This window comes from Vulpes lagopus, chromosome 7 (genome assembly GCF_018345385.1).
Source record: "Vulpes lagopus strain Blue_001 chromosome 7, ASM1834538v1, whole genome shotgun sequence".
NCBI lineage: Eukaryota > Metazoa > Chordata > Mammalia > Carnivora > Canidae > Vulpes > Vulpes lagopus.
In genome coordinates this window covers 436,937-463,818 of record NC_054830.1, presented here as the reverse complement: position 1 = coordinate 463,818, position 26,882 = coordinate 436,937, and the positions used below count along the sequence as shown (strand labels likewise).

Genomic DNA, 26,882 nt, shown 5'->3' with positions numbered 1-26,882 from the left:
CTGCCGGGAGGGGCGCATCTGCAGGGCACAGGGCAGCGGTGTGCGGCGCCCCAGGTCCCCCAGGCCCGGGTCCACCTGCAGACCCAGCCGAGCGGGCCCTCGAGGACCCTTTGCCCAGCACGCAGGGCTCTGGGGCCTGGGCCCAGCCAGGAGGCCTGAGGTCTGGGCCACCCCGGGGCTCCTCCAGGCCGCCCAGAACATCCCCAGGCCTCGCGCTCGTGCCCACTTCACGGCCAGGCACTCCCGGGCATGGCCCTCACCTGCAGACCCGCGTGGGTGCTGAGGGGCCGCGGCCAGCAGGCTCCCGGCCACCACGGAGGCCCCGCAGCTGGGCTCCAGCGGGCCCCAAGGCCCAGGGCGGCCCGCGAGGAGAGCCGTTGCGGACCCGCGCCGCCGGCCCACGCACACGCACACGCACACGCAGTTGCACGCGCCGAGATCTCTTTATTTCCTCCGGGACAACGGCCCCTCCCGCCCGCGCAGCGCCCGGCCCGGGTGGGGGGTGCTCAGAGCGCCGACTCGGCCGCGCAGGGCTCCGCGCGGGGCTCCGTGCCGGGGTCCGCGCCCGCCCCCGCGTCCTGCGTGCCCGCCTCGCGCTGCCCCTGCGCCGCGGCGAAGTCCAGGAACACCTGCGGCGGGCGGAGGGGCCGTCAGCGCGGGGCGCCCGGCGCCGCGCCCCCGCCCCCCGCGCCGCGCCCCTCCTCCGGCACCTCCTCCAGCGCCGTCCGGCTCACGGAGAAGTGCTCCACGCCCAGCTCCGCCCCGCGCGCCGCCAGCTCCCCGAAGACGCGGGACAGGGCGCAGCGCCCTCCCGGCGGCAGCTGGAAGCGCAGGCGGCTGCCGTGCGCCCCGCGCAGCTCGGCCCCCGGGAACGCCGCCCCCACGAAGGCCACGGCCGAGTCGGCCCGCGCGGGGGGCACCCGCAGGGTCAGCGTGTGGCCCGCTCCGAACCTGGGGGGACAGGGCTGCGCGCTCGCTCGGGGCCGGGCCGGGCCGCCCTCCTCGGGCCCCCGCGCCCCCCGCCCCCCCCCGCGCCCCTCACCTGCTCTTCAGGTGCTGCGCGCTGCCCAGACAGCGGAACCGCCCGTCCACCAGGATGGCCAGGCGCGTGCACAGGGCCTCGCACTCCTCCATGCTGCCGGGGCTCGCGTCAGTCCCTCCGGGGGCGCCGCCCGGCCCCCCGCCCCGCGGGCGCGGACCCCCACCCTCCACCCTGGACACCGCCCGCCCACCCGGACCTCTGCCGGGAAGGCCGGTATCGGGTCCCGGCGACCCCCCACCCCCAGGTCGGGCCACCCCAGGGCCTGCGTCCCCGGGCTCTGAGCCTCCGCGGGCCCAGGCCCCCCCGCCCCGCGCAGCCCCCGCCCCGCCGCGCAGCCCGGGCTCGGGGCCCACCTGTGCGACGTGAGCACCACGGAGCGGCCCTCCCGCACCACGGCCAGGAGCCTGTTCCAGAGAAAGCGCCGGGAGCTGGGGTCCATGCCAGTGGTCGGCTCGTCCTTGGGGGCGCGGGCGGGGGCGGGTTGGTTGGGGGTCCTGACCCCGCCCCGGCCTCCCAGGCCCCGCCCCGCGCCGCCCCCGCGCACCAGGAAGACCACAGCCGGGTCCCCCACCAGCGCCACCGCCGTCGCCAGCTTCCTCTTGTTGCCGCCACTGTAGGTGCCCGCGGGTCGGTCCGCGCACTGGCCGAGCCCCAGGTGTGCCAGGCCCCAGCTCGCCATCTGGGGGGGCGGAGCGAGCGGGGCAGGGGCGAAGGTGGGGGTGGTCAGCCAAGGGGCGGGGCCAGGATGAACGAGGGGGGCGACCTGGCCGGACGGGACAGCTGCGCTCCCAGGGGGAGGGGGGCCGCGGCCGGGAGGGGCGGGGGGCGGCTCCAGCCTGCGCGGGAGCCGCAGTGTGGGCGCTGGGGGCGCGCAGGTGCGCTGCAGGTGGGCTCAGGGCGGGCTGCGGGGCTGGGTGGGGGGTCACCTGGGCGACCTGAGCCTCGGGGACGCCGCGCAGGCGCGCGAACAGCTCCAGGTGCTCCCGGCCGGTCAGCAGCTCGAAGACAGCGTCCGACTGCGGGCAGTAGCCCATGTGGCGGTGCGCGGCGGCCGGCTCCCGGGCCACGCTGGGGACAGGGACGGGACGGGGACGGGGAGGGGCTCAGGGCCTCGGCTAGGCCCCCGCGCTGGGCGGCAAGGGCGGGCCTGGGTCCCCCACCCCGACCGCTGTGGTGAGAGAGGGCAGGGCTCAGGGCCAGGCCGAGCCGAGCTCGCGGGGGAGAGGCCAGCCCCGCGCCCGCCCCAGCCCTCACCTGTGACCTGCCAGCAGGGCCTCACCACCGCTGGGCAGCATGTCCCCAGTCACCATGCGAAATGTGGACGTCTTCCCTGCTCCGTTCACTCCCAGCAGCCCGAAACACTGCGGGGGCCCCACAGATGGCCCTCAGCGCGGTCTCTGGCCCGCACCCCGCTCAATACCGGGGGTGCAGGCAGGTGGAGCGCGACACTGAGCAGGGGATGCTCGTCGGCACACGCGACACACGCGTCACCCATGCTGGCACCCGGTGGGTGTCTCCAAGATCGCATGCAGCAGTGCTCCATGCGCCGCGGGCCCTGCGATCGCTGGATGCCTCCCGGAAGCACCCGAGCACCCAGGCTGGGTGCAGTCAGCCCAGTGTGGAGAGAGTGGGAGCTCACGGGCGGTGCTTGACAAAGTGACAGCAGCTCACGCTAACACTGCACATGTCTCCAGGTGTGCACCAGCCCCGGGAGGTGGCGGGTTCAGAGCACACAGCCAACACGGCTGCACATAGTAGTTGTGTGAACGTGAACTGTTTTGGGGCACGTGCCCGAGAAGTACTGGCTGTGGGCCAGCGCTCAAGGGAGGGATGTATACAACAGGCGCCCAGTAGGTACTGTCGATGCCCGACAAACGTATACAGATGTCCACAAAAGGGGGCTCAATGATACAACTGGTTCTCCAACGGTGGCACACAACACAGTAGGCGCTTGGTAAGGTTCCTGGCACATGTGTGGCCCCCCCACGGGTGCTCGGTAACAACGCGCTTGATCTCAGTAGGGGCCGCACACGGCGGGGGCTCAACGAGCGCAAGCACGCAGTAGGTGCTTCCTGGGACAAAATAGGAGCTCAAATGTCACCAGTCAGGAGTCACTCAATAGACGGTAAGCGGGGGCCAGGGAGCTGTTCGACGAGGGGCGGCAGGCGCACGCAGCAGGTGCTGAGGGAAGGGCAGTGGGCACGCAGGAGGGCACCTCCCATGCCCCCGCACCGGGGCCCCGCCCTGGACTCACCTCACCAGGAGGGATCCCCAGGCACAGGCGGTCGACAGCCGGTGTCCTCTGCCCGTGGTACACCTGGGAGGAGTTCAGGTCCCTGAGGACGGGGGGACGGGGGGCTGCCCAGGGCTCTGCACCCACCACCCTGCACCCACCTTGGTCAGGTCTCTCAGCACCAGCACGTCCTCCTGGGTGGCCCCGTGCACCACCCGTTCCCGCTCTCGGGCCACGTCCTCATCTTCCTCCCCCAGGGGGGGCAGCGACCTCAGCCGGGGTCTGAGGACACACATATGGGTGAGCCCAAGGCCAGCCCCAGCCCCTCGCACCCCTACCCTGTCCCCACTGACTGTGGCAGGAGGCGGTTGCAGTGCTGCAACAGGAGCGTGAAGAGGAGGAAGAGTGGCCCCTGCACCGCCATGCACACGAGGTTCTTGCCGACCACCTCCCAGCGCAGGGGTGACTGGAACTGCCCGTCTCCTGTGGAGACAGGAAGGAGGACCTGGGTCATGGGAAGTAGGGGTGTGCTTGATTTCTGTCCACCCCCCCCCAATCCAGGTCACCTTGGGCTTTTAAACAAAAGGACCGAGAACTGGGTGGGCCACTCAACCAAGCTCTAATTGATATAGAAAACAGTAGTATCACCATCTCCCTTTAGGGCCTTAGATCTCTTGTGATAGGACCCCATACAGAATTACCCTCTCTAGGGCAGCCCCACTGGCCCAGCGGTTTAGCGCCGCCTTCACCCCAGGGCGTAAACTTGAAGACCCAGGATCAAGTCCCATGTCAGGCTCCCTGCATGGAGCCTGCTTCTCCCTCTGCCTGTGTCTCTGCCTCTGCCTCTCTCTCTCTCTCTCTGGTCTCTCATGAATAAATAAATAAAATCTTTAAAAAATGAATTAGTCTCTCTGGCTGCTGTGCTGGCTTCTCAGTCGACCCAAGCATGGGGGCCACCTAAGACCTCTAGTTCTCTTCCTGGGGGCTGCTGTTTGTCCCCACCCTGCGTAAAGGACGTGGCTGGCACTTCCCCACCTAGAGTGAAGTTCTCACCTAAGCGCTCAAAGGCGTCAGCCATGGCCTGGTTCCGCACCATGTCGATGAGCCCCCGACCCAAGCAGAAGTGGGGGAAGACAAGGAAGACCTGCTTCAGGACCCGACTCACGTCCTGCAGCTTCTGCTCAGGGCCAGACACAGGGAGGGGAGGTGGGTCAGGGGCCGGGGCTGAGGCCAGCGCAGCCCGAGCCCCGGCCTGCAGGGGACCACACCTTGTCAGAGAACAGCTCGAGCACGAAGGTGGCCATGCTGCCATTGATGCCAACAAACAGGTTGACGCAGGTAAGCACCACGTAGGCCGTGCTGGGCACGGAGAAGACGAAGGAGGCCGGGTACATGAGCGGCGTGATGGACCAGCTGGGGGGCAGTGGGTCGCGGGGTGACCACCGGACACCCAGTGAGTAGCCCAGACCCCTCCTCCCCTCATCCTTGCCACAGCCCTCTTCTCATAAGTCAAGACAGGACGAGGTTTTAATGTTGTTTTATGTAAACTCTACCCCCCAGTGTGGGGCTTGAGCCCCCAACCCCGAGGTCCGGAGCATGCACAGCTCCTGCCGCCTGCCGGGCGCCCCCACCCCCGCCCCAGGGAGAGATGAGCTTTTAAGGCCACCGCTGCGCATCCCTAAGTTAGGTCACACTTGGGATCCCATCAGAGCTATGAGCTGGAGGAGTCCCGGTATTCGGGGCTGGGGTGGGGGGGTCAGGAAGAACGGGCCCTGAGCAGCCAGGGAGGCCTCACCCGTAGAGCAGCAGCAGCAGCAGGAGGGCGGGCAGGTTGGCGGGGGCCACGTACGCCTTCTGCTGGAAGGCCAGGAAGATGAGCACCACGATGCACGCTGACACCAAGTAGTTACACTGCGTTGGAGATGGTAATTACCACCGTCGGTTTGCACGGGTGGGAACTGCCATCCTCACACCTGTGCCCCGTCCCAACACACCCCCTCGCCCCGTGTGGGAGGGAGCAGGACATAAAGTCTCCCACCGTCCCCCAGGACTCCACTCGGGCCATGCTGGACAAACGTCTGATCAGAAGGGGCCAGAAAGGGGAGGTGGTGAGAGGCGGCTGGACCTCCGCCCGCCAAGCATGCCCCGCACCATGTCCCACAGAAAGTTGCTGAGCCAGTAGAGAGTGGGAGGCAGGCCCCCCATAAACTGCAGGTGTTTCGCCCTGGTGACACGCTCCTCAATGAGCACGAGGGTGAAGCTGGCTGGGACAAAAGACATGGCGAAGACCACACAGATGGACACCAGCACGTCCACCGAGGAGGCCATCCTGTGGGTGAGGGGCAGAGCTGTCCAGAGAACCCCGCCCACCACCGACGGGGCGAGGGTCCATAGCCTGGCCACCTGCCGCTGGCCGGGGAGACGGGTGGAGCTATTTAGGTTGCAGGGCAAGCCTGTAACCCACTGAGCCCAGCCCAGTCCCAGTCCCCAGGCCTGGGGAGCAGAGGGGGTGGTTCCTGTGCATGGACACAGCTAGAGTGCCCCGCGCCCCAAATGACCCAGAGGCTGCGGCAGGGCTGGGCCCACATGCGGGACAGAGTGACTCACAGCGCCGCCTCCGACAGCTGCTCCTTGGTGAGATTCAGTGGGTGGTTGAGCGTGGTGATGCTGTGGGCACGGCGGGGAGGGCCCGGGGGCAGGCGGGTGTGTAGGAGCGCGTTGTTGGCTCTGTTGACAAAGGCCACCATGGCGTGCCAGCCCTTGTTGTTGAACCAGATCTAGGGTGGGGTCAGGGCCGAGCGGTCAGGGCGCTGGGGTGGACCGCCCCCCAGGCCCCTGCCCGTTCCCCCAGCTCCCACCTTGAGGCTGTCCTCGGCATCCAGGCTGCGAGCCCAGGCCGTGAGGTTGTTCAGGATGCGGTCCAGGGCCCCGCCGGGCGGGGGGCTCAGCAGTGCCCGCAGCTCCTCCACCGAGCGGCTGACCTCCTGCCCTGAGGGCAGGCCTGGGTCTCGGCCCCCCAAGGAGAAGCCCCCATACCTGCAGGGCAGGGGGCGGTCAGGGGACAGCCAGTGAGGGCCAGGGAGCCTGGGGGGAGCCCTGAGCCCGGAGCGGGCAGGAGGGGGCGCGGGGGTGGAATCCTCCTCACCTGACCTCATTCACCCACTTCTTGGTCTTCAAGCTGCGGGAGAGACAGAGACGTGAGAGGGGCCGAGACGCCGCGAGCTGGGTGGGACAGGCAAGACGAGGTGGGGCAGGAGAGCAATCGGGGGCACCCAGGCCCCGCCCCCGCCCCGCCTCCTCCGGGCTCCAGGACCCAGGACCCGAGGGCGCTCACCCCCGCTGCACCAGGCGCGGGTAGGTCTTCACCAGGAAGTCGGACAGGTTGCGGCCCGTCAGGTTCTGCACCACCTCTCCGGAGCCGGCCAGTGCCTGGGGCGGAGGGGGGCCGCCGGCCGCCGCGGGGCAGTCGGGCAGCAGGCGCCGCGCTCCGGGCTGGCTGCAGCGGCAGGCGGGGGACGGCGACCCGGGCGTCCAGTTGCCGCTGGCCAAGACCTCAGCCACGGCCGCGGGCACCTCCGGCGCCCAGAACCGGCAGGCGGCGGGCTGTGTGCACCCAGGCGTCCTGCGGGGGGGGGGGGGGGGGGCACCGAGCTTTCCGCAGGCCCTGGCACGCGGACGGACGCCCCAGCTCCCACGCCGGCGTGGGGGAGCTCCAGCCCCGCGAGGCCCGCTGCCCAGGGCCCAGACGAGAACCTGGGGCCCGGGGGCACGAGGGTCGGCCACGGGCCCTCACCTGGCGGAGCCGTCCTGCCGGTGCGCCCCCTCCCCCAGTCCCGCCTCCTCCAGCAGCATCGCCAGCAGGCGGGCTCGGTCCGAGGTCCCCGGGGCGTCCTCACTGTGGGTGCGGCTCAGAGTCAGGCCTGCCCCCAGCCCGCCCGCCTGCCGCCCCTTCCAGACCCCGAACCCACCTGAAGAAGGACACCTGAGCGCCGTACATGCTGGGCCTGAGCTGCAGAGCCGGGTAGTGTCCGAAGGGCGGCACGATGAGGCTGAACAGCAGCGCCAGGCCCACGAAGAGGGCGGGCAGCACGATCTGAGGGACAGGCCCGTCAGCCACCCCGCCGCCCTCCAGGCTGCCGGTCCCCTCCCCGCTCCCGCTCTAGAACCGCCCGGGGCTCCCCGGGGCGCCCCGTGAAGGTGCGGAGGGTGCGGACACTTCTGAGGTCCCTGGGCTGGTGGCCAGAGCACAGGCCAGGCACCCGGGTCCCCACGCAGTCCCCGGTGCCCGGGCCCCTCACCCTCACCCTCACCCTCACCCTCACCCTCACCCTCACCCTCACCCTCACCCCAACCGGGCCCCTCACCTGGGCAAACAGGCCCCGGCGGCTGCGGCACGCAAGCAGGAAGCGCTTGAGAAGCAGGGCGCGGAGCTGCTGGCGGGTCAGCGGCCAGCCCCGGAGGTGGCCCGCGGCGAGCGGCCCGGAGCCCTGCAGGGCCTGTGTTTCTGGGGCAGACAGAGCTGCGGGGAACGGAGGGTCAGCGCCCACACTCTGGGGGACCCGGGGGCGCACAGGTCAGGGTGCACGGCTCACCGAGCTCCCCATTCTCCTGGGCCTGCGGCTCCGGCACAGTCTTGAGCCGTGTGGTCCTGTCTGGGCCTGTGCTCGGGGGCTGCTGCCTGCGGCCATGACCTGCGGGCCCGGCGGGGGTCGGGGTCAGGGTCAAGGGCTCCGTGCGGCCTCCTTGGGTCTGGGTCGAGGTCAAGGGTCACAGCAGATGGGTTTGGGAATCAGGGGCAGAGATCAAGGCGCCGGGGACCTGGGGCCGTACCCTCCAGGTCTGTGTCCACAGCATGGTCCTCCATCACCTTCAGGAAGATCTGGGGATACAGGGCAGGGGCTCAGCTGGGGACCCCCTGGGAGAGAGGCACCCCGCAGACACCAAGGGTCCCCAGGCCTCGCTGGCTCTGCGGCTGCCCCCGCCAGGCCCCCTCCTCCAGGCAGCCCTCCCCTGCCGCACCTCCTCGAGGCTGGTGTCGGAGATCCCGTAGCTGGCCAGCCCCAGCTCCCCCAGCCGCCGGTCCATCTCCCGGAAGAGCCTGGCAAAGCTGCCGTCCACGGCGCCCCCGTAGGGCAGCACCAGCAGCAGCTCGTGGGGCAGCTCCTCCACCAGCCGCGCCCCGGGCACCAGCTGCTGCACAAACGAGAGCAGCTGGGCGGCACCTGGGTGGACGGGGGCAGGGGTCAGGGCGCCGGCGGGGCAGGCCACATGGTGTCCTGGGGGCAGGGGTGCGTGGCCCCGAGGAGCCCGCTCCGGCGCAGGAGTCTGGGGTGAGGCGCCCAGGGCGGGCCCCAGGCAGCGGCAGGTCGGCGGGTGCATCAGCCAGGCCGGGTGAAAGGGCCGGGATTCGGGTTCTGTGCGGTCCGAGGCCCAGGGTCCCGTGGGGCATCTCGGGGCGCTGCCCCCACTCACCAGCTGCGCTGCGCTGGCCGGCCCGCTCCGCCTCCCGCCCGGGCCCCGCGGCGGCCTCCGAGTCAGCGTTCCCCTGCGGGCGGAGGGCACGGCTGTCACGGCCACCCGGCTGCAGGCCTGGCGCTCGGGCTCGGGGGTCGGCTCAGCCCTCACCTCTCCGCCAGCGGCCGGGGACGGGCGCGCCTTCGCCAGCGTCAGGTAGTAGCCGGAGCCCAGGTGACGGCGCAGGAAGAGTGGGGAACCGCAGCAGCACACGCGGCCTCCGGCCACCACGGCCACACGGTCCCCCAGGACCTCTGCCTCGTCCAGGTGGTGGGTGGAGAGGATCAGCGTGCGACCTGGGCGCGGGGACCAAGCCACGCATCCCGTCGGGACGAGGGCTCTGCCCCAGCCGTGGCCACTAGCGGGAGTTGCCACCCCGTACATCAAGCTCCTATCCATTCCTCAAAACCCTCTTCTCAGAGCGTCATCATCAGAAACTTTCCCTGGCACCCGAGGCAGCATCTCGGGGAGCCTCGTGCCTCCCCCAACTCTCACCTTCCCGGTATTTGAGCAGCAGCTCCCAAATGCTGCGGCGGGAGGCAGGATCCACGCCGGCGGTGGGCTCATCCAGGATGACCACCCGGGAGCCACCCACGAAGGCCATGGCCACCGACAGCTTCCTCTGCATCCCACCTGGGTGGGGACGGGGCGGGCGTCCTGCATGAGCCAGCCCCCGGCCGGGCCCTTCCCCGCCCTCCCGCCCCGCAGTCCTCCACCCCGCCCAGCCTCAGCCCTCCTTGGGGCGGCTCACCAGACAGGTGGCGCGTCTGTGCACGGCGCTTGGGGACGAGCCCCACGTCCTGCAGGAGCCGGGCCTGCTCGCGGCGGACGGCAGCGGCACTCAGGCCCTTCAGCCGCCCGTAGAACCAGATGTGCTCGTCCACCGTCAGCCTGCAGCCAGGGCCGGACGCGGCGGTCACCGGGCCGGCGGAGCCCGCGCACACCCACCCCCCGCACGCAGCCCAGGCCCAGCCCCACGCACAGGTCGAACAGCACGTTGTACTGCGGGCAGACGCCCAGGTGGGGCCGGACGGCTGCCAGGCTGGACTGGATGTCGTGGCCCAGGATGTAGGCAGAGCCCCCCGTGGGCGGGAAGAGACCGCTCAGTATGGACCTGGGGACGAAGGGGTCTCAGGGCAGCTGCCCCCGGGAGGAGACACACCCCCAGAGCGGGCGCGGAAGCACCGACAAGGCCCCTCTCATGAGCCCAGGCCAAAGGTGAACCTTGTCCCCGTTTTACAGAGGAGGGAAACTGAGGCACGGAGAACACACGTATCTGTCTCCCAGGTGCCCGGGGCGACCTGGGGTCCCGCTCCCTGAGGCTGGGAGGGAGCAGGGGGCAGCCGCTCACAGCGTGGTGGTCTTGCCAGCGCCGTTGTGACCCAGCAGGGCGGTGACGTGGCCCTCGTAGAAGTCCAGGGTGAGCCCGCGCAGGGCCGGCTGCGGGTTGCCCGGAAAGCGCTTCTCCAGGCCCCGAACGGAGACCCCGGGGGTCAGGCCCGGCGGCACCTCCTCTGTGAGCGCTGCGGGGGACGGGGGGGACACTGAAGCCTGTCTGCGGAGTCGGGGACCCGGCAGGTTGGGGGGCGGGGGGGCCGCGGGGGCCGCGGGGGCCGTGGACGCGGCAGCGGCTAGGCCGCCTTATACCTCACCCTCTGGGTCCCTCGGGGTGGGAGGCGGGGGGGAAGCGACGGGAGAGCGAGGTCCGAGCCAATAGCTCCTCCGAAGGGGGAAGGTCCACGGTTTGGGGATCCCGTACTGGCCTGGGGGCAGCGGCGCCCGGTCACCTCTCGGGCCCCCGGCCTGGAGCGTGCCAGCGGCTGGCCATATGCCAGGACCGGGCATCCAGGCGGAGGACAGGCCCGCGACCCCGACCGCCGTCTGCCTGCCTCAGGCTGCCCCCGACCCTCCGTCCCCACCCCCAGCGGCCACCTGTGCCTCGAGTCTGGCCGCCCCCCCCCGCCCCGCCCAGCCTCCCCTCTGCAGCTGTGCTGAGGTCCCTCCCCTCCCCTCAGGGCCCACCTGGGCAGACCCCCTCCAGGTACCACGTGGCCAGGCCGTAGAGCACAGCGTCCAGCAGCAGGACGCCCGAGACCCACGCCAGGCTGAAGACCTCGGGGGCGGGCGCGGTGCCCATGTTGTGCCACTGGGCGCCTTCCCCCTGCTCCTCCAGCAGCGCCAGGCTCTCGCAGCCGAACCCAAAGGCCACGGGCGACAGAAGGCTCTGCGGGGCGGTGAGGGGGCAGGTGGGTCAGCGAGCGCACGGCCCAGGGTCCCCGCACGCACTCAGGGTCCCCGCGCCCGGCCCACCCGGGCTCACCGCAGCCACCAGGCCGCCCGCAGGCAGCTGGTCCCGCCAGGCCACGCACAGCACGTAGGGCAGGTACAGCACGAAGTAGGCGAGGCCCCCGCAGGCGGCGGCCAGGTTGGCGCGGGAGAAGAGGGCGCTCAGGAGGAAGCTCTGCACCACGGTGGCCACCGCGAAGGCCGCCAGGAACAGGAAGACCACGGCCGGGTGGCTGTAGGGGAGGATGTCCCCGAGCTGCAGGGCCCCCACGGCTGCGGTGAGGCCCCGGGCTCGCCCTGGGGCCCCACCCGCGCCAGGAAGGCCGCACGGCACCTTGAGCACCAGCACGAGCAGCGCCGAGCTGAGGAGGAAGGGCCCGAGGCCGCTGAGGAGCCAGCCGAGCCACAGCACGGCCGCGCCCAGCCCCATGGCCCGCATGGTGGCCCGCAGCCGGGTCTCCTTCTCGCGCACCACGGCCTTCACCGCCAGCGCCACCGAGTAGATCCAGGCCAGCGTCAGGAACAGCGGCAGCGAGCGGCCCAGCACGCGCAGGAACCTGCGGCGGGGAGGCCGCTGAGCGGCGGCCGGACACCGGGCCCCTGGACGTGCGCCGCCCCGCGCTCCGGCCTCGGGCTGCAGGTGTCAGCATGGCCACGGCCCCGCGCCCGGCCCCCGCCCCCCGAGGATCCCCGCTCCTCCCACGGGGACTGGTCCTGGTGCGGCGCCGGCGCAGCCTTAACCACGTGGACCCGCGGAAGCGGCCGAGCCCGCGGCCACCTGACTTCTGTCCCTGGGGGGGGGGGGGTGGCGAGGCGCGCTCACGCATCATCCACGTAGCAGGGGTAGGGCATCTGCTGCAGGTACAGGCGGGCCCGGGGCTCGGAGCCGCTCAGCACGCGCACAGCTGCGCCCTCCAGCAGGTCCTGCAGGTACACGAAGCCTCCCCACACGTAGCGCAGGTCAGCGAGGGGGTCAGCGGCCGGGCCGGGGTCCCAGAACCTGCGTGGGACAGGGCGGGGCTGCGGGAGACACAGGGAGGCCGAGGGCCCTGCGCACTGTGGGCGGCTCCGCCCTCGCCCGGCCTCTATCACCCACCGGGTCCTTCGTCGTGGGCCCCCAGCCCAGGGTGCACCCCTCACACCGCGGCTCCCGCATCACAGCCCCCGCACGCGGGATGCCCCACCTGTCCCTGATCTTGTTGGTCCTCGTGACAGCGTCAATGTCCATGCGGATCTTCATGCGCACGTGGCTGGGGCCACCGGGTCCAGCGGGGTCCCCAGGGTCCTCGGGCCCCAGGAAGACGACCCCGGCCCAGAAGCGGCGCTCTGCGAGCAGCTCCAGGCTGCGCGCCACCAGGGCTGCCTCCGACGGTGCGGCCTCCAGCTTGTCCAGGGTCACACACTGAGGAAGGGCCTGGGCATGGGTCCCAGGCACCCGGTCCTGCACGGGACCCCGGGGCCCCAGGGGGGCCCAGCTCCTCCATCACACTTCTGCAGGCCCTGGGCCGTGTCCGTCCTTGGGCGGCCCTACAGTGGGGCTCCCCTCCGCCCAGCTGACCGGGTTGCACCCTGCGTACCCTACAGACGGGGCTCCCAGGCGGGTGGCACCTCACCTCCATCACGCGGCCCAGCAGGCCCACCAGGTGCCCCACGTCAGCATGGGCATCCCGCCAGCCGTAGCCATCCCCACGGGGGTCCAGAAAGGTGAGAAGGGCCTTGGCCGGGTCCTGGCCTCGGGACCCAGGCCGCCTCCTTCCTCTGTCCTGAGCTTGCAGGAGCTTCTGGGGAGCGGCGGGGACATGGGGGTTTGCTTCGTGCGCGCCGGGCCGCGTCCGCCCTCTTCTCTCCCGGGGCCTGTCCGCCCCCCGGACGCCACAAGCCGCCCCCACACGCCTGCCCAGGAGGCCCGGCCCTGCCCGCTGCCCGTGTGCTGCGCAGGGATGACGCGCCCAGGGAGGCTGGGTGCTGCCGCCACCCCGTCCTGACCCTACCTGCAGCATGGCCACGTTCGAACTGTCGTTCAAGAAGCGGAAGAGCTGGGGTCCCAGGGCAGCCCACGCCTCCGGGATGTCCTTCAGCAGAGCCAGCTCCTGGAAGGTCCGGTTCACCTGTGGGAGGAGGGCGCCCACATGAACGCCCTGTCGCGACCCTGCCCTCCTCCTGAGGACCCCGCCCGCCTCGCCCGCCGTCCTGTCTTGTTCCATCTGTGCCTCGGGGCGCTGGACGTGCTGTCCCTCCACCTGCGATCCCGCAAACTGTCCTTCAAAACCCTGCGGCCGCACCGCATCCCGGCCGAGGGGGGACGCAGGACGGCGGCTGTCCTCACCTGGGCCATGAGCTGCCTGGTGAACGCCGTGTCGGGCGTGAACAGCAGCTTCCCCAGCACCAGCGGCTTCAGGCGCCTCCAGAGCAGGCGGGACAGCGGGTGAGTCTCCAGGGTCCCCACGAGCTCAGCGCAGGCCGGGCCTGGGGGGCAGGGGCACCATGAGGCCCGCCCCCACGCCTGTCGCCCCAGTTCCCGAAGGGGAAGGGAGGCCGTGACTCACTCAGGCCGCTGTCGGGTAGCGCCTCCTGCCCCACCAGCTCCTTCAGGTGGCCGGCCTCGTGCCAGCCAAGGGAGGGCCCCCCTGGGATGCCGGGCCCCCGGGCACCGCAGAGGGCCTCCGATACAGCCTCCAGGGGACCTCCAGCTCCTTGGGGTCTTCGCAGCAGTGCCCGCAGCTCCACCAGGCTGGGCAGTGCCAGGAGCTGGGGAGGGGTCACCAGAGGACGCTGGAAGCCCTCCCTGCCAGGAATGCCTTCTCCCTCTGTCCTTCTGCCCCTCAGACGGCCCCCCGAGGGAAGTGCCCGGGCTGCCCTACCCTTTGGGCTTCCCGGCTGCGGTGGAGGGTGAGTGGGCCTCTTACCTCCTGGGCCAGGTCCTCTGCGGCCTCCACGAAGTCGGCCACGGACTCCTGGGCATGGCCCAGCACAGACCCCAGGGATTCCTGGGGAGTGAGACCACGGGGTGGTACCCACCCGGATGGAGCTTCACAGGGGCTCGAGCACTTCACCCCCTCCCGTGCGGACTGCGCCAGCAGAGGACGAGTGGAGGCTCGTGCAAGGCCTCTCGGGCTGGACACTTCGCCACCGTGCTGGACACGGCCCGTCTGGGCCCGATAGGACGAGGAGTATCCCTCGGGCACCAAGGGGAGCCCAGGCAAAGGCCTGGGAGCGGGCGGGGCATTCTCACCTTCCCAAGCAGTGTCCCCAGCAGCTCAGGGGGTGGTCGGTCTTGCGCTGGGTCGCTGGGTTGAGGCTGGGCTGGGAGAAGGACAAGCTTAGGCCTGAGGCAGCCCCCACCCCGTGCCCATTACACAGCTGGGCAGATGGAGGCTGAGCCCACCCGCACCAGCCAAAGGGCCTCCTCACCTGCTCTGCCGGCGGCGCTCAGTGTTGGCATCAGCTTTCCCAGGCTGGCCAGCGTTCTGCGGGCACTGGGCCCCCCCAGGACGGTGTGGGCATCTGCCAGGAGCCGGGAGACCCTGGAGACAGAGGGAGCAGGAGGTGGGGGCTCGGCACACACCCCGGAGCCCCGGGGGCCCCCCGCACCCACGGCCGCTGGCTCACAGGGAGTCCTTGAAGTTGCTGAGGACGCCGGGCTGCTCGGCGGGCGTGGGCTGCGGGAAGCAGGTGTTGTTCAGGGTGCAGACGAGACCCTGGAGCCAAGGGACGGTGCCGGCCGAGGGCAGCGGCTTGTTGGCAAAGTGGCCTGTGGGGACGCGGGCGTGGGAGCCTGAATGCTGCCCGGCTCACCCCCTCCCGGACAGCGCGCTCGCCCAGACTCACTGGGTGCCCCGCCTGTGCCCTCCGCCGCTCACTGGGCCCCTGTGGAGGGGTGGACACTGCCCCCCCACCCCGCCCACCCCGTCCCTGGGGGGCTTACATTCGTGGTGCTCCAGTGGGGGGTGGGAGTGGCGGACGGCCACCAGGATGAAGAAGAGAAAGAGGGGCCACAGCAACTCCACCAGGAGCTGGACCTGGGGGAGGGGCAGGAGAGGGGGGCCGTGGGGGCCGAGGGGGCCGAGGGGGCCGAGGGGGCGCCGGGCACTCCGCCCCGCCCCCCGCCCCCAGTCCTGGCATTACCGGCTGTCTCCTGCGATACAGGAAATTCTTCCAAAGCAGCAGCATTAGGTGCGTCCGGAAGGCCATGGTGGGGACGCACGGGGCCCCGACGGGGTCGGGCCGAGGACGTGCCTGTGCCCGCGGGCGCTCCCTGGCCGCTCTGGCCCTCGCTGCTCGATGCCCGGTGCAGGGCTCTGGACGCCCCCGGACAGCAGCCGCTGAGTAAAGGGTCTCTCGGGTCCCGGGCGGAGCGGGCCAATGGGAGCCCCGCCCGGCGCCGTGCTCGCACCTGATTGGTTGCCTGGGCTGCCGCTCCCGGGGGGCGGGGATCCGCGGGGCTGGCAGGTAATTCGGGGGGCGGGCGGGGGGCGGGGGGCTCGTCTCAACTCTTCCGCCCCCAGACTCCACCCGGGAGCCCGAAGGGGCGTAAGTACGCGACGCGGCGATGCGCGCTCCTGGAACGAGCGATTCCTGACGCCGACCTCGGCTGCAGCTGCCCAGCGCGGCCCTACTTCATCGTTGCACCCTAGGGAAACTGAGGCGGGCGGGGGGGGAACTGAGCCCCCGACCTCCACTGCAGGGCTCTGCTCCATCCGGAGGGAGCTGGGGCCGGGGGGCTGCAGGTGCATGGCGGCGGCCCCTCTCAGGTGAGCCGCCCCCCCAGGATCCGGGGTCCACCTGCCGCCGTGAAGGTGAGCGGGGGTCTGCGCTCTGCCCTCACCCGCCCATTCCCAGGGGGCCCGCTGCCCTCCCGCGCCCCGGGAATCCTCGAGTCTCCTCCCCCGCCCCGCCCCCCGGGAGCCCCTCACCTTTCCAGCCCCCCTCTTGCCTCCTTCCCTCCGCCGGGACAGCCGCCCCGGATTGCGGCCCCTTTAAGAGGCGTGTCCCGCGCTGGCTCTACGGCCCCCGAGGCTGGTCCCCCGGCCCGAAGCCCCGCCCCTCGCGCTGCTATTGGCCGCCGCCCCCGCCATTCACAGGCCGGGCCTGCGGGAGCCGCGCGCGCGGGGGGGGCGGGCCCGTGCGGAGCCGGGTTTCTTAAAGGGACCGTTCTCTCTTGCTGCGTCACCGTGGGGCGCTGGTGGCCGCCCTCACGCGCCGGCCGGGCAGTGTCCCCGCCCGCAGCGCCGCCGCTCCTTTCTCCCACTGCCCGCGGGGGGAGCCCCGCTCCTGGCCAGACTCGCCCTGTGACCCTGCGAGGGCCCGGTGACCCCCGTGTGTCGGTCCGCACAGTGCGGTTCCACCGGCCAGCCCTTGCCCGACCCACAGGGACTCCTCTGGTCCCTACAGTGGCGAGGCGACGGAGGGGGAGGGGCCCAGCATTCTAAGGGGAGCTCCTGTCCTAACGGTCACATCACTTTGGGGGTCACCTCCAGACCCGTTCCAGAAGCTCGGGGTGGGGAGGGTCCCAGCGCATGGACCCGCAGATCCCGGAGCGGGGCCTTGCTGTTGGGGCTCCGAGGATGAATAGGAGTCCGCCGGCCGGTCTGCTCCCGCGCAGGGAGTGGCACAAACAGAGGCGGGCGCGGCTGCACACGGGAGCTGCGAGTGGGGCTCCCCACCTCCTTTCCAAGCAGCCGGGAGGTCCAGCCTCTTCCCCGGCCCAGGACCCAGGTCCTGACGCTCCGATCCCTTCTTCACCTGGAATGTCAGGCCCGCACTCACCTGCCAGCCCTGGGCCTCAGCTCCTCCCAGGCCACGGGTGAGGATCTGCTGGAGGCTGGCCTCCCCACCCCAGGGCCCCAGAACCCTCCATCCCCCCATCCAAGCTACCCCCCCCCACACACACTCCAACTCCACCAGCCGTTTCTTCCTAAAAAGAGGTTTTTATTGCCTTTGGTCCACAGTCACATTTCACATTATCTCTTGGTCCCTGGGCTGCTGGATGGGGCCAGTCCCCCGGGGAGGACCTCCGCTGGGGGTCCCTGTGCAGTACTTGGCAGAGGAATGAGGACAAGTAGGGGGGCAGGGGTGGGGCGGAGGGGGAGCTCCGGTGGCTTTGCCTCAACCACTCGGAACTCTGTCGTCCTGCCGGGCCTCAGTTTCCCCACCAGCCCCTTGGGGGCAGTGCTAGAGAAATCCGGTCCCTTACAAGCCCTCAAGTGATTCAGGCCGGGGCCGGCCCTCCCCTTCCTTCCACCCCCACCCCCACCACTGCCCTGCAAAAAAACATTTTTCTTTCATTAAAACTGCCTGAAACTTCTGCGGGTACAGAAACCACAAACTGATCAGAGAAAAGGGAAGAGAAGGAGAAGCAACCGGAAACCATTCAGGGCTGGTCCCCGCCTGCCGGGGTGTCTTTCTCCCCCCACCCCCATGGCTCAGCCCAAAGCCTGCTGGGAGATCTGCGGCGGGAACCTTGGCAGGCAGACCCCTGTGTGCCCCTCACCCCTGCCCACAGGCCTTGGGCGGGCAGCGCTCAGACAAGGAGAAAATCAAGACGAAAAACAGAAGAACCCCGCAACCGCCCAGACTGACGTGGGGAGGCCCCCGCAGGGCGCCTCAGTAGTCGGCCTCCTCCTGCGGGTAGGGGGTGCACTCCGGGGCCTCCCCGGGGTCTGGGCCGCCGCCTGCAGCCCCTGCAGCCCCATCCGCCACCGGGCCCTGCGGGCAGTACTTGGGGTCGTAGATCTGCCGGCCCAAGCCGAAGACCTGGCCACTCTGGTTGGCGCCCTGAGTGTAGCCCATCTGCAGGGACATGGAGGAGTTGTCGCACTTGTCCGTCCCCAGCTTGGTGTCATAGATGTGCCGCCGGGTCCCGGGAGCCGTCATGCCCACCTGGGGAGAGAGGAGAGCGCTTCAGGGCTGCGAAGGGACGGGGCAGTGGAGGCCGAGTCCCCACACCGTCCGCTCCTGTCCTTGCACGGGGCACAAGCTCCTGTGGGGCCTGGCCAGCCCTGCTCGGACGCCCTCGCCTCTCTGCCTCCGTGCAGAGCGCATCTCCCTGGGAACCAGCAGCGTCTGGGTCCAGCTCCCCCTGCCCGCCGGGGAGCTCCCCGGGTGGGGCCGAGGGCCCCCAAGCACCTGGGAGTTCCAAGATCTGCAACGTGGCAGGACAAGTGAGAATCACAGGATGTGAACATGTCAGAGGTGGACGGGCCCCTAGGTAGTCCTCCGAGGGCCCGCAGTGACTGACCCGGGGACGCACAGCGAGGTAGGGACAAATCCAGAGCGGGACCGTCCGCGGGAGGCAGGCACGGGGCCAAGCATGCCCACGGGGCTGGGGGCGGGAGGGCCGGGGGCCCCACCTGGCTGGCACACTTGTTTGTGCCCATCTGGAGGCTGATGGTTGAGTGGTCCATGGGGGGCAGGATATGGTTCTTGGGGTCGTACAGATGCCTTCGGGTGCCGTAGGCCGTCATGCCCGACTGGCTGGCACATTTGTTGGTGCCCATCTGCAGGGAGGCAGGCGGGAGAGGTCAGGCTGCCGCCCCAAGGCCTCTAGACCCTGCCCCGGGCCTGGGTCCCACCCCCACACCCCCCAGAACCCACCTGAAGCCCGATGACGCAATGGCCCGCCTTCATGGTGGCGTCGTCGAAGTTGCGCTCCTGCTTCTCCGAGTATTTGACCCCAATGTCCACGCCACTCTGCAGCCCCTTTGTCTTGGCCTGAAGGGGAGGGGTGCTGGGAGTACCGGGGAGGGGTGCTGGGAGTACCGGGGAGGGGCTGGGAGGGCCCAGACCGTGCGTCCCTGGGGGTCGGCCCACCTGCCACCAGCCACCTCGCCCCAGGGCACGGCGCGGGACGGGGATTCTGGGAGGCGTCCTGGCAGCCAGCCGCTGCCCCCTTCCATCACGACCTGCTACCCGCCTGCTCCCGAGCGTGGCCCTCCCTGGCCGCCCCTGCCCCCGCGTCAGCCCCGGTGCTCCCGAGGGCCGCGTTCAGCAGCTGCTCCAACCCTCCGGGGCGCCAGACCCCACGCGTTGGCCGGATTCACCTTCCTCAGGCTGCTTCTCACAAGCTCTAACTGACCTATCACCTGTGGGGGGTGAAGGTGAGGCCTGGTGGGAAGTCGGGGCTCCGGCTGGTGGCGCCGCACCCCCAGGCTCCCCGATTCCGGCGCCGGGCGCGCTCTGGCAGGGAGGGCGGGTGCTGCGCGCCTGTGGGGCCCGGAGGCCCCGGGGGGACCTCGGCACCTTCCTCTCCAGTCTGCTGTGAACCCGAAACTGCTCTAAACTATTAAGCTTTTTTTTAACTAACAGATTTCTTCATCGCCTGCTTCCTCCCCTCCAACGGCGAACCCGTAAGCGGGTGGGCTGTGTCGCCCCGTTCGCCCCAAGTCCCGAGCGCCTGGCGCCTTGGGGGCTCCGCGGGGTCGGCAGGGGAACGGACCACGGGCGTCTGTGAATCCGCGAGGGCCGCGGCGTGGCCCCGGGCCTCACCTTCCCCGCCAGGGCGAGAAGAGACACCTGCACCTGGGTCATGTTCCCGCTCTCAAACAGGTCGTTGGCCTCGAACAGGTCCACGGGGTTCATGCCGTAGCTGACCATGGCCTTGATGAAGGTGGACAGGTTCTCCAGCTGGGGAGGCGGGGACGGGCGTGAGGCGCCTGCGGCCGGGTGCGTCCCCGGGCCCCGCCTCGTCCCGCCCGCCGGCCCTCACCTGGTGCCAGTTCTGCAGGGAGCGGTTGATCTTGGGGACGGAGCCTGGCTGCAGCTTGTTCATGAGTCTGGGGGGGGGGGCTCCATCAGCGCAGGGGCCCCCAGGGACCCAACCACGACCCTCGGCCGCCCTCACGCCTTCCCGAGCGGCCCCACCGCCTCTCCCTGGGCCTCAGTGTCCCCTGCAACGCAGGCTTCCCCGGGGGGAGGCTCTCCCACCCCGGGGAGGGAGGATGCTCGCCGTCCCGGAGCCTGGGCCAAGCAGTCACGCGGGACAACGCAGGCCAGAGACACCGAGCCCGGTCCCGGGGACAGCGCGCAGAGCCGCAGGCAGACCCCCAGGCAGACCCCCAGGCAGCCAGCACTCACGTGCACAAGATGACTCCGTCCTTCAGACCTTTCTGGAAGTCGGGCCCGATGGAGAGGCCCGTGAGCCCCTCGATCCAGCTGCGGAGCTCCGCCTCCTTCTGGGGGTCATACTTGGACAGCAGCTGGATGGAGCGGGGGGGCACAGGGTCGTGGTGAGGCGGGGCAGCGGCAGCCCCGGGGAGCTCCAAGCACGAGGGACCCCACGCGCCCCAGGGACCGCCCTGCCCCGCCCCGCCCCGTCTCTCCTCCCATGGTCGCGGGCACAGGGACAACCCTGGGCGTGGACACCCCCCTCCCCGCCACGCAGACGCGCCCGTCTCCTGCCCATCGGCCACTTGCAGGGGCGCCAAGTGGCGGGCAGCACAGCCCCGTGGCCCCTCAGCCCCTGGCACCCCTGCACGCCGTCCCTGCCCCGTCCGGAAATTGTTGTGAGATGCACGTGACGCTCACCACCTTGACTGTTTTGTTTTTTGAAAGATTTTATTTACTGGAGAGACCCCGCTCGCTCCCAGGACCCCGGGATCGGGCGCTTCACCGACTGGGCCCCCAACGCCCCCATTTTAACTATTTGAAAGGGAACAGTTCAGTGGTTTTAAATACACTCATCATGTTGTGCAACCATCACCTTGGTCTAGTTCCAGAACATTCCATCACCCTCAAAGGAAACCCTGGCCTCATCACCCTCATTTCCCCCCGACCCCCCCGAGCCCCCTCCCTGTCCGTGGACGAGCCGGTCCTGGACCTGTCACACGCGTGGACTCCACCCCATGGGGCCTGCTGTGTCTGGTTCCCTCCCTGAGCGTCGGGGGCTCGGGTCTGTCCCCGGGGCGGCGTGGGCGCCTCACTCCTGCTCGCGGCCAGGGGCGTGCCCGTGCGTGGATGGGCACGTGTTTATCCCCTCGTCCATGGACACCTGGGTTGTTTCTGCCTTTCGGCTACTGTGAGTGGCACTGCCGTGAACGTCCATCCACAAGGTTTCAGTTCTTGCGGGAACAGAGCGAGGAGCTGGGCCGCACGGTAACTAACCTACTGAGGAACCACCGAAGCCTTCTCTGTTCTTGAACCGACCACACCAGTTGCTGCCCCAGGGCCTTTGCACAGCTGGGTCCCTCGAGTGCAGTCAGCCGTCCAGCCTGGAGGTCACCTCCTTGGAGCGGGCCTCCCTGACTGCCCGGCCATGAAGCCCTCCTCAGACCCCGAGGCCCCGCCGCCTCCAGCTCTTGTCCTTACACCGCACGCCGCGTGCTTCTGACCCGCCCCGTGCACTTGGCCGCCCAGGCTCGGTGCGGTGTGCACAGTCCGTGCTCACGGCCGCCGTCGGCACGGCCCCCACCCACAGACACGGGCGCACCCGTTCCCTCCGGGCACCACGGGCCAGGAAGGCAGGGCGGCCCGGAGCGGGGCTAAGGGGCGGGTCCGGCCCCGTTCAGCTGCGGACCGTCCCGGGCAGTGGGCTCCCTGCGCATCAGCCCACACCCACGCACCGTGGCCCACATAGGTCCCGGTCCCGGACGCTCTCCCCTGCTGTCCTTCCGCCCCCTCCCGGGGACTAGAACCCCAGAGCCACCGCCTGCAGACCCAACTCCTACTCTCAGCTCCGCTCCTAACTTCCTTATGACCTCTCCCCGTGCCTCAGTTTCCCCGTCAGTTTCCCTGGCCTTTAGGAGGCCCCACCTGTTGGTTCCCGCATAGAAAGCCCAGGGCCTGGGATGGGGCTGAGCTGACCTGAGTCGGAGGAGACAAAGGCGGGGAGGCTGGCCCGCTAACGGGATCCGCCCGCCTCCCCCCCCAGGCCTCCGTCTCCCGGTTCCCGGTTCCCGCAGCCCCGCGGCCCTGCCCGGAACAGTGAGAAGCTGAGCTTGAGGCAGCCCGGCGGGTGCGGCCACCTGGCCACCTGGCCACCTGCACAGCTGGGCTGGGTCCCCAGGGCTCCCAGGGAATGGGGTCCTGGGCCAAGGCCGCTACCACCGCCTTCCTGCCCCCCCCACCGCTGTCCCCCCTACTGCCCCCCCCGCCCCCCGCCGTCCAGCCGGCCTTCAGCACATTCCACGCGGCCACAAACTGCCAGGAATGCAGCTGCTGCCTCCCTGCTAAATCGGGACCAGCTGTTCCCAGAGGTCTAGAGCCCCCCCACCCCCCAGCCAGCAGGAAATCCAGGGACTGCTCAGGGACCGCCAGCCGCCAGGGGTAAACGGAGGCACCCAGGGCCAGGCAGGGGCCTCCAGAGGTCTCCAGGTCCTCTTAAGTAGCCCGGACGCGGACAGGGTGTGGGTGTGCGGCCCCAGGGACCCAGCGGGCCTGCCCCCACCCTGCCCGTCCTCCAGCCCCGCAGGCCACGGCCGGTGGCAGGGAGCCTCCCGACCTCCGCGTCCCAGACGGAGCAGGTCTCAGCTTGCCCCAGCCCACCCCGCGTCTGCGGAAGCCGCCTGCGCCCCAGCTGGGGTGCCACCCACTTCCTGCTGCCCCGCGGGAGACGCAGGGGGCTGCCCGCCAGGACAGGTGGCCCTCAGAGGCAGCCGGCCGCGGCGGGCGTCCCGACTCTGCCCCTCGCAGGCTGTGTGGCCCTGGGCAGCTGTGACATCTCTGCGCCCCGTGAACACACCGTGGGGCTCTTAGACTTCCCTGCTGTCGGGCGGGGCGGCCCCCCAGTCCCCGAGCCGCCAGCCGGCGGGTAAACGTTCACCCCACGCAATTATTGCTGGCGTGGAAAAGAACGTGTTGACGGAAGGTTCTGGAGCTTGCCGGGCGACCCAGCTGTGGTTCCCCAGCCTCAGCCTCTCTCTTCCGTCAGAAGGGCTGGAGGGGGGCTCCTGGGAGCTCAGAGGCCCCAACCGTCCCTCCTGTGCACGATCCCGGGGGCGGGGGCAGCGGCCTGTCCCCCCGCAGGGCTCTGCCCTCCACAGGCCCAGGCAGGCTCCTGGGGGCCACATTCCGGTGGCGGCATCTGCCCCGCAGGGATGACACGGGGGGGGGGGGGGGCCGGGGGGGGGGCGCTGGAAGGGCGGTGAGCCACGGGCCCAGGTCGTGTCCGGGGGTCTGGGGTCACCCCGCCGCCGGCCCTCGGAGGGACCTGCTGTGTGACCCCCGCAGGGCCGGCCCCTCTCGGCCAGGTCAACGGGGCTCTCGCAGCCCCTCCCCGGGTTCCAGGTTAGAAACCCTGTGCCCTGGGATGACCCTGGGGCAGGGGACCCCCGGGGACCCCGCTCAGGTCGGGTGAGGACAAAGGGCGAGCCCCCTCCAGCCTCCCCCTGGGCCCGCCCGCAGGTGCCGGAGGTGGACCTTGGGGCGCCCCTCTGCTTGGGCTCCCCAAGCGCGCGCGGAGCCCGGCGGGGACCCTGCGCAGCCGAGCGCCCCCGGCGCCCTCACTCACCCGGTTCTTGACCTCGGCCGACAGCCCGTACGAGGGCCCCTTGTTGAACTGCGTCGAGCTCATGGCCGGCGGGACGGGACGGGACGGGCCGGGCTGCGGCTCGGACGGGGCTCGGCGGGGCTCGGGGCGGCGCCACGCCCCCGCCGCTCATTGGGCCGCGCGCTCTTGCCCTTATAAGGCCGCGCCGCGCCGGATTCCTGCCGCCGGACTTCCTGAGCCCCTCGCCGCCGACCCCCGCCCCGCCCGGCCGGCCCGCCTCACCCCTGCGCCCCTGCGCCGCGATGGGGGAGGGCACACTGTCGGGCGGGTCTCTGACCCCCCCCGCCGGCGCGGAGGAGGACCCCTCCAGTCCCCCATTGCCGGGAGCTCCCACAGCGCGGTGGTGCCGGGCAGCCAGGGGCATTGGCGCTGGGGCTGCGGCGGGTGAGTAGGAGTTCGCCAGCCCACAAGCACAGCGTTCCTGGCAGAGCCGAAGGTGCGAAGACCTGAAGACACTGTCGGTGGCTGAAAGCACGTGGAGGTCACAGAGGCTGGGACAGGCCGGGTGGGAGTGTCCCCCCTCCCCCCTGGGGGGAGGGTTGGGGAACGGGAGCGACTAGAAGGGACACTGGAGGTCAAGGGGTGTCCTGGGGCTGAGGCTGCCCAGGGTCCCGGGCCAGGCACACACTTGGTGCTCACTTGGTGCACGCACTTGGAGCACATTTGGTGCTCAACGCAGCGGGCTTGCACAGATACAAGAATGAATGAATGAATGAATGAACTTAGTCACTCACTCATTCATCCATCCATGCCCACGACTCCCCCCTCCGATGCTTCCCCACGCGGCTTCTGGGCCGGTACGTCCTCACCAGGCGGGCTCACAGGAGACCTCAGGTGCGGCCCCAGTCCCAGAAACACCGGGCTGGGCGCGGACTCCCACGCCTGCCCCGGAGCACTGCAGGACAGAGGAGAGCCTGAGGAGGGCGCAGGGAGCGGGAGGGGCAGCGGGGGTCCCGGGAGGGGGCGCGGGAGGTGGGGTTTTACAGCAGGTGTAGGAGTCTGGCCCCTGCCCAGTGGCTGCCGGCCCTGTGAGGGCTCCAGGCCACTCTCCCTGCCCCCTCCCCGGCCGCGCACCTCCTGGTCCCCTGGTCCCCCGTGGTCCCCCTCCCCAGGTACCCACAGGGTGTCTGCCTGGCATCCTCTGTGGGTGGGCCTTGGGCCTCAGTTTCCTTATCTGTAGAAGGGGAGCCAGTGCATTGCGGGGGGTCACGGATGAGGCGGCGCGGCTCTGAGCGCGGAACACCCGGCCGCTGCCGTCCAGGTGGGGGGCGCTGCGACGTGGGGGCCCCCGGGACAGGTCCTGCGGGGCGCGAGTGTCAGGGGGAGCCGTGCCCAGCAGAGGCCGTGGCGGTGGTGGCCGAGCCTGCGCCCTGCGCTCCTGCCGCCGCCGGTGGGGCCCTGGGTGTCCTCGGGCTGTCCAGCCACCTGACTCTAGGGACACTCGGGGATGGAGGAGAGGATGCGACGCCGGCCACGTGTCCCGAGGCCCGGCCCCAGCAGCCCTCCCAGCGCGCTGTCCGCGGCGGCGAAGGCCTCCTTCGCTTAGGCCAGTTCACCCCGACTCAGGATGACCCTGGTCGGATCCCAGAGCGGCGGGGACCGTGGGGCTTCCTGCTCGGGTACGTTGTCCACCCGGGGCTGCCGGTGTGGGCGCACGGTGCGGGGTGCGGGGTGCGGGTGCGGGAGCACGACGACCTCGGGCAGCAAACGGTGCGACCCGGCCCGGCCGGGCTTCTCTCGGGGCGGCTGGGACGCAGCACCTGCCGGTGGCCGGCTCCCTGGCGCTCCACGGACCTGGGGACGTGGCCTAAGGCTTCAAGCCCCGTGTGACGGTGGCGGCGGCCTCCTCCGGATCCTGGGCCAGAGCCGGATTCCAGAAATTTTTTTTTTTTTTGCTATGGCCCTTGTGCTCACGATGTTTTTTACATTTTTAAGTGGTTGAAAAGAATCCTCTCGTGCAGCGCGTGGAAACCACATAATATTAAGGTTTTGTCACCCCCCCCCCCCGTTCGTTTACGGCCGCTGCGTGTTACCCTGGTCCGCGGACACTCCCTGGGCTCCGAGGCCGAGAAAACTGGCTTTTGGGGCTTTTTACAGAAGATCGTTTGCCGGCCTGGGTTCCGGACACTCAACCTCCCGGCACCCAAGAAATCCAGACTCAGACATCCCAAAACTCAAAACTCAAAATCCCGGGATCCGGAAGCTTAGGACATTAGGACATTAGGACATTAGGACATTAGGACACGATAATACATGACATTATTCCCGTATTATTATGTCGGGGCTGGCCTGAGGGAGGACCTGAGATTTAGGGAATCACATAACTCAGGGAGTCCTTGCCCTGAGCGCCCCCACTGGGAGCCTGGGTTCAAGTCCCGACGCCCCACCTGGCCGGCGACCTTATGGGGCGGGGACACCGGGGCCCCGGGGCCTCCTCCCCTTCTGGAAGGCCCCTGAGCGCCCTTACACGTGCCGCCAGCGCGGAGCAGGGTGACCGAGTGACGCAGTCGGGGCAGTGCACCTTGAGATAAGGCTGTCGCGTCATCACGTGTTAACATGTCAGGAATTTGGGCTTCGCGTGGGAACCCGGCAAGGGGCCCGGGAGGTCAGCGGCCGCCTTCCGCCCGGCCCGGGCCAACCCGCTCCTCCGCCCGGGCCTGACCCCTGGGGGGCCGCAGGGGGTGTCAATGATGCGGGGCTGGGGGGTCCCCAGGGCGTCGGGTGGGACCTGGGTGATGCCCGGGACGGGAGGCCACAGCTGGAGGGTCCCCTGTGCAGTGCAGCAGGGGCCCGGCCCCTCCCCCTCCTGTGGGGCCCGGGGGTCAGCGCAGGGCCCCAGCTCGGCTCCCCTGGGGGCCTCGGTGCCTGCGGGGGGGGGGCTCCCCTCGCCTGCCCGGCGCCGGGGCCTCCCTCGCGTGGCCAAAAATATGGAACGCTTCACGAATTTGCGTGTCATCCTTGCGCAGGGGCCATGCTAATCTTCTCTGTATCGTTCCAATTTTAGTATATGTGCTGCCGAAGCGAGCACGAACGCCGGGTGTCGCGCACGGCTATTTAAAGCTCAAAACTGAAATGACTTTACAGTTAGGCCCACCCCGTGTATCTGCACTCGCCGCGATTTTCCCACGCCTCCGTGTAAGTGAGTATCTCCTGGTGTCGTGCTTGCTTCGGGTGTCTCTGGCCGGGCCCAAACCCTCAAATGTGGACTCATGCTGTCCCCCAAGAATGGCTTGGCAGCCGCGAAGGCTTCTGGGGGATGATATGCAAAACACCCGGACCGGACGCAGCCCCGCCCCTGGCCCGGAGAGAGGGCGGGGCCGCCCCGG

The 26,882-nt window shown here is 70.2% G+C and overlaps 2 protein-coding genes and 1 non-coding gene across 5 annotated transcripts; all 3 read right to left on the bottom strand.

Moving 5' to 3' along the window:
* Window positions 1-439: 439 nt before the first annotated feature.
* On the bottom strand, window positions 440-16,033 carry ABCA7 (ATP binding cassette subfamily A member 7). Of its 3 annotated transcripts, none has more exons than XM_041760408.1 (47): window positions 15,989-16,033; window positions 15,201-15,714; window positions 15,001-15,094; window positions 14,685-14,826; window positions 14,487-14,599; window positions 14,308-14,378; window positions 13,982-14,062; window positions 13,622-13,823; window positions 13,402-13,541; window positions 13,067-13,183; window positions 12,689-12,856; window positions 12,260-12,516; window positions 11,899-12,075; window positions 11,410-11,632; window positions 11,110-11,331; window positions 10,812-11,013; window positions 10,442-10,552; window positions 10,141-10,312; window positions 9,772-9,903; window positions 9,541-9,680; window positions 9,285-9,422; window positions 8,901-9,085; window positions 8,748-8,820; window positions 8,295-8,497; window positions 8,106-8,154; window positions 7,868-7,966; window positions 7,640-7,794; window positions 7,244-7,368; window positions 7,069-7,170; window positions 6,610-6,897; window positions 6,421-6,453; window positions 6,134-6,311; window positions 5,883-6,052; window positions 5,427-5,604; window positions 5,071-5,186; window positions 4,544-4,688; window positions 4,329-4,452; window positions 3,629-3,758; window positions 3,437-3,557; window positions 3,297-3,359; window positions 2,297-2,403; window positions 1,969-2,110; window positions 1,587-1,721; window positions 1,396-1,499; window positions 1,043-1,135; window positions 711-951; window positions 440-629 (listed from the first exon to the last, which is right to left on the bottom strand). In XM_041760408.1, the coding sequence occupies exons 2-47, from the start codon at window positions 15,264-15,266 to the stop codon at window positions 507-509; spliced, it is 6,450 nt and encodes a 2,149-aa protein (XP_041616342.1). In that variant the 5' UTR covers window positions 15,267-15,714; window positions 15,989-16,033; the 3' UTR covers window positions 440-506. The 3 variants fall into 3 exon arrangements, with proteins under 3 accessions (XP_041616342.1, XP_041616344.1, XP_041616343.1); XM_041760410.1 differs by having other exon boundaries at window positions 12,260-12,477; XM_041760409.1 differs by having other exon boundaries at window positions 1,396-1,446; window positions 12,260-12,477.
* A 949-nt stretch (window positions 16,034-16,982) lies between these two features.
* CNN2 (calponin 2) lies at window positions 16,983-23,671 on the bottom strand. Its single transcript, XM_041762152.1, has 7 exons — window positions 23,518-23,671; window positions 20,148-20,269; window positions 19,780-19,846; window positions 19,560-19,697; window positions 18,669-18,785; window positions 18,425-18,571; window positions 16,983-17,954 (listed from the first exon to the last, which is right to left on the bottom strand). Exons 1-7 carry the CDS (start codon window positions 23,578-23,580, stop codon window positions 17,679-17,681), a joined length of 930 nt encoding a protein of 309 aa, XP_041618086.1. The 5' UTR covers window positions 23,581-23,671; the 3' UTR covers window positions 16,983-17,678.
* Window positions 23,672-26,477: 2,806 nt separating this feature from the next.
* On the bottom strand, window positions 26,478-26,584 carry LOC121496418. Its single transcript, XR_005989224.1, has one exon. It is a non-coding gene; the product is annotated as a U6 spliceosomal RNA (small nuclear RNA).
* Window positions 26,585-26,882: the final 298 nt, after the last annotated feature.

What these genes read in the sequence shown, in the direction of transcription:
- ABCA7 (XM_041760408.1), bottom strand. Translation starts at nt 15,266, where the DNA reads ATGGCCTTCCGGACGCACCTAATGCTGCTGCTTTGGAAGAATTTCCTG. An exon ending in CCTGGAGGGGGTCTGCCCAG is followed by an intron (nt 10,553 to 10,811) that starts GTGGGCCCTGAG and finishes CGCTGCCCCCAG; the next exon opens with GCCAGTACGGGATCCCCAAA. An exon ending in CGGCAGGACGGCTCCGCCAG is followed by an intron (nt 6,898 to 7,068) that starts GTGAGGGCCCGT and finishes CCCCCCCCGCAG; the next exon opens with GACGCCTGGGTGCACACAGC.
- CNN2 (XM_041762152.1), bottom strand. Translation starts at nt 23,580, where the DNA reads ATGAGCTCGACGCAGTTCAACAAGGGGCCCTCGTACGGGCTGTCGGCC. An exon ending in CGGCCGAGGTCAAGAACCGG is followed by an intron (nt 20,270 to 23,517) that starts GTGAGTGAGGGC and finishes CGCTCCATCCAG; the next exon opens with CTGCTGTCCAAGTATGACCC. An exon ending in GACGGAGTCATCTTGTGCAC is followed by an intron (nt 19,847 to 20,147) that starts GTGAGTGCTGGC and finishes CCCCCCCCCCAG; the next exon opens with ACTCATGAACAAGCTGCAGC.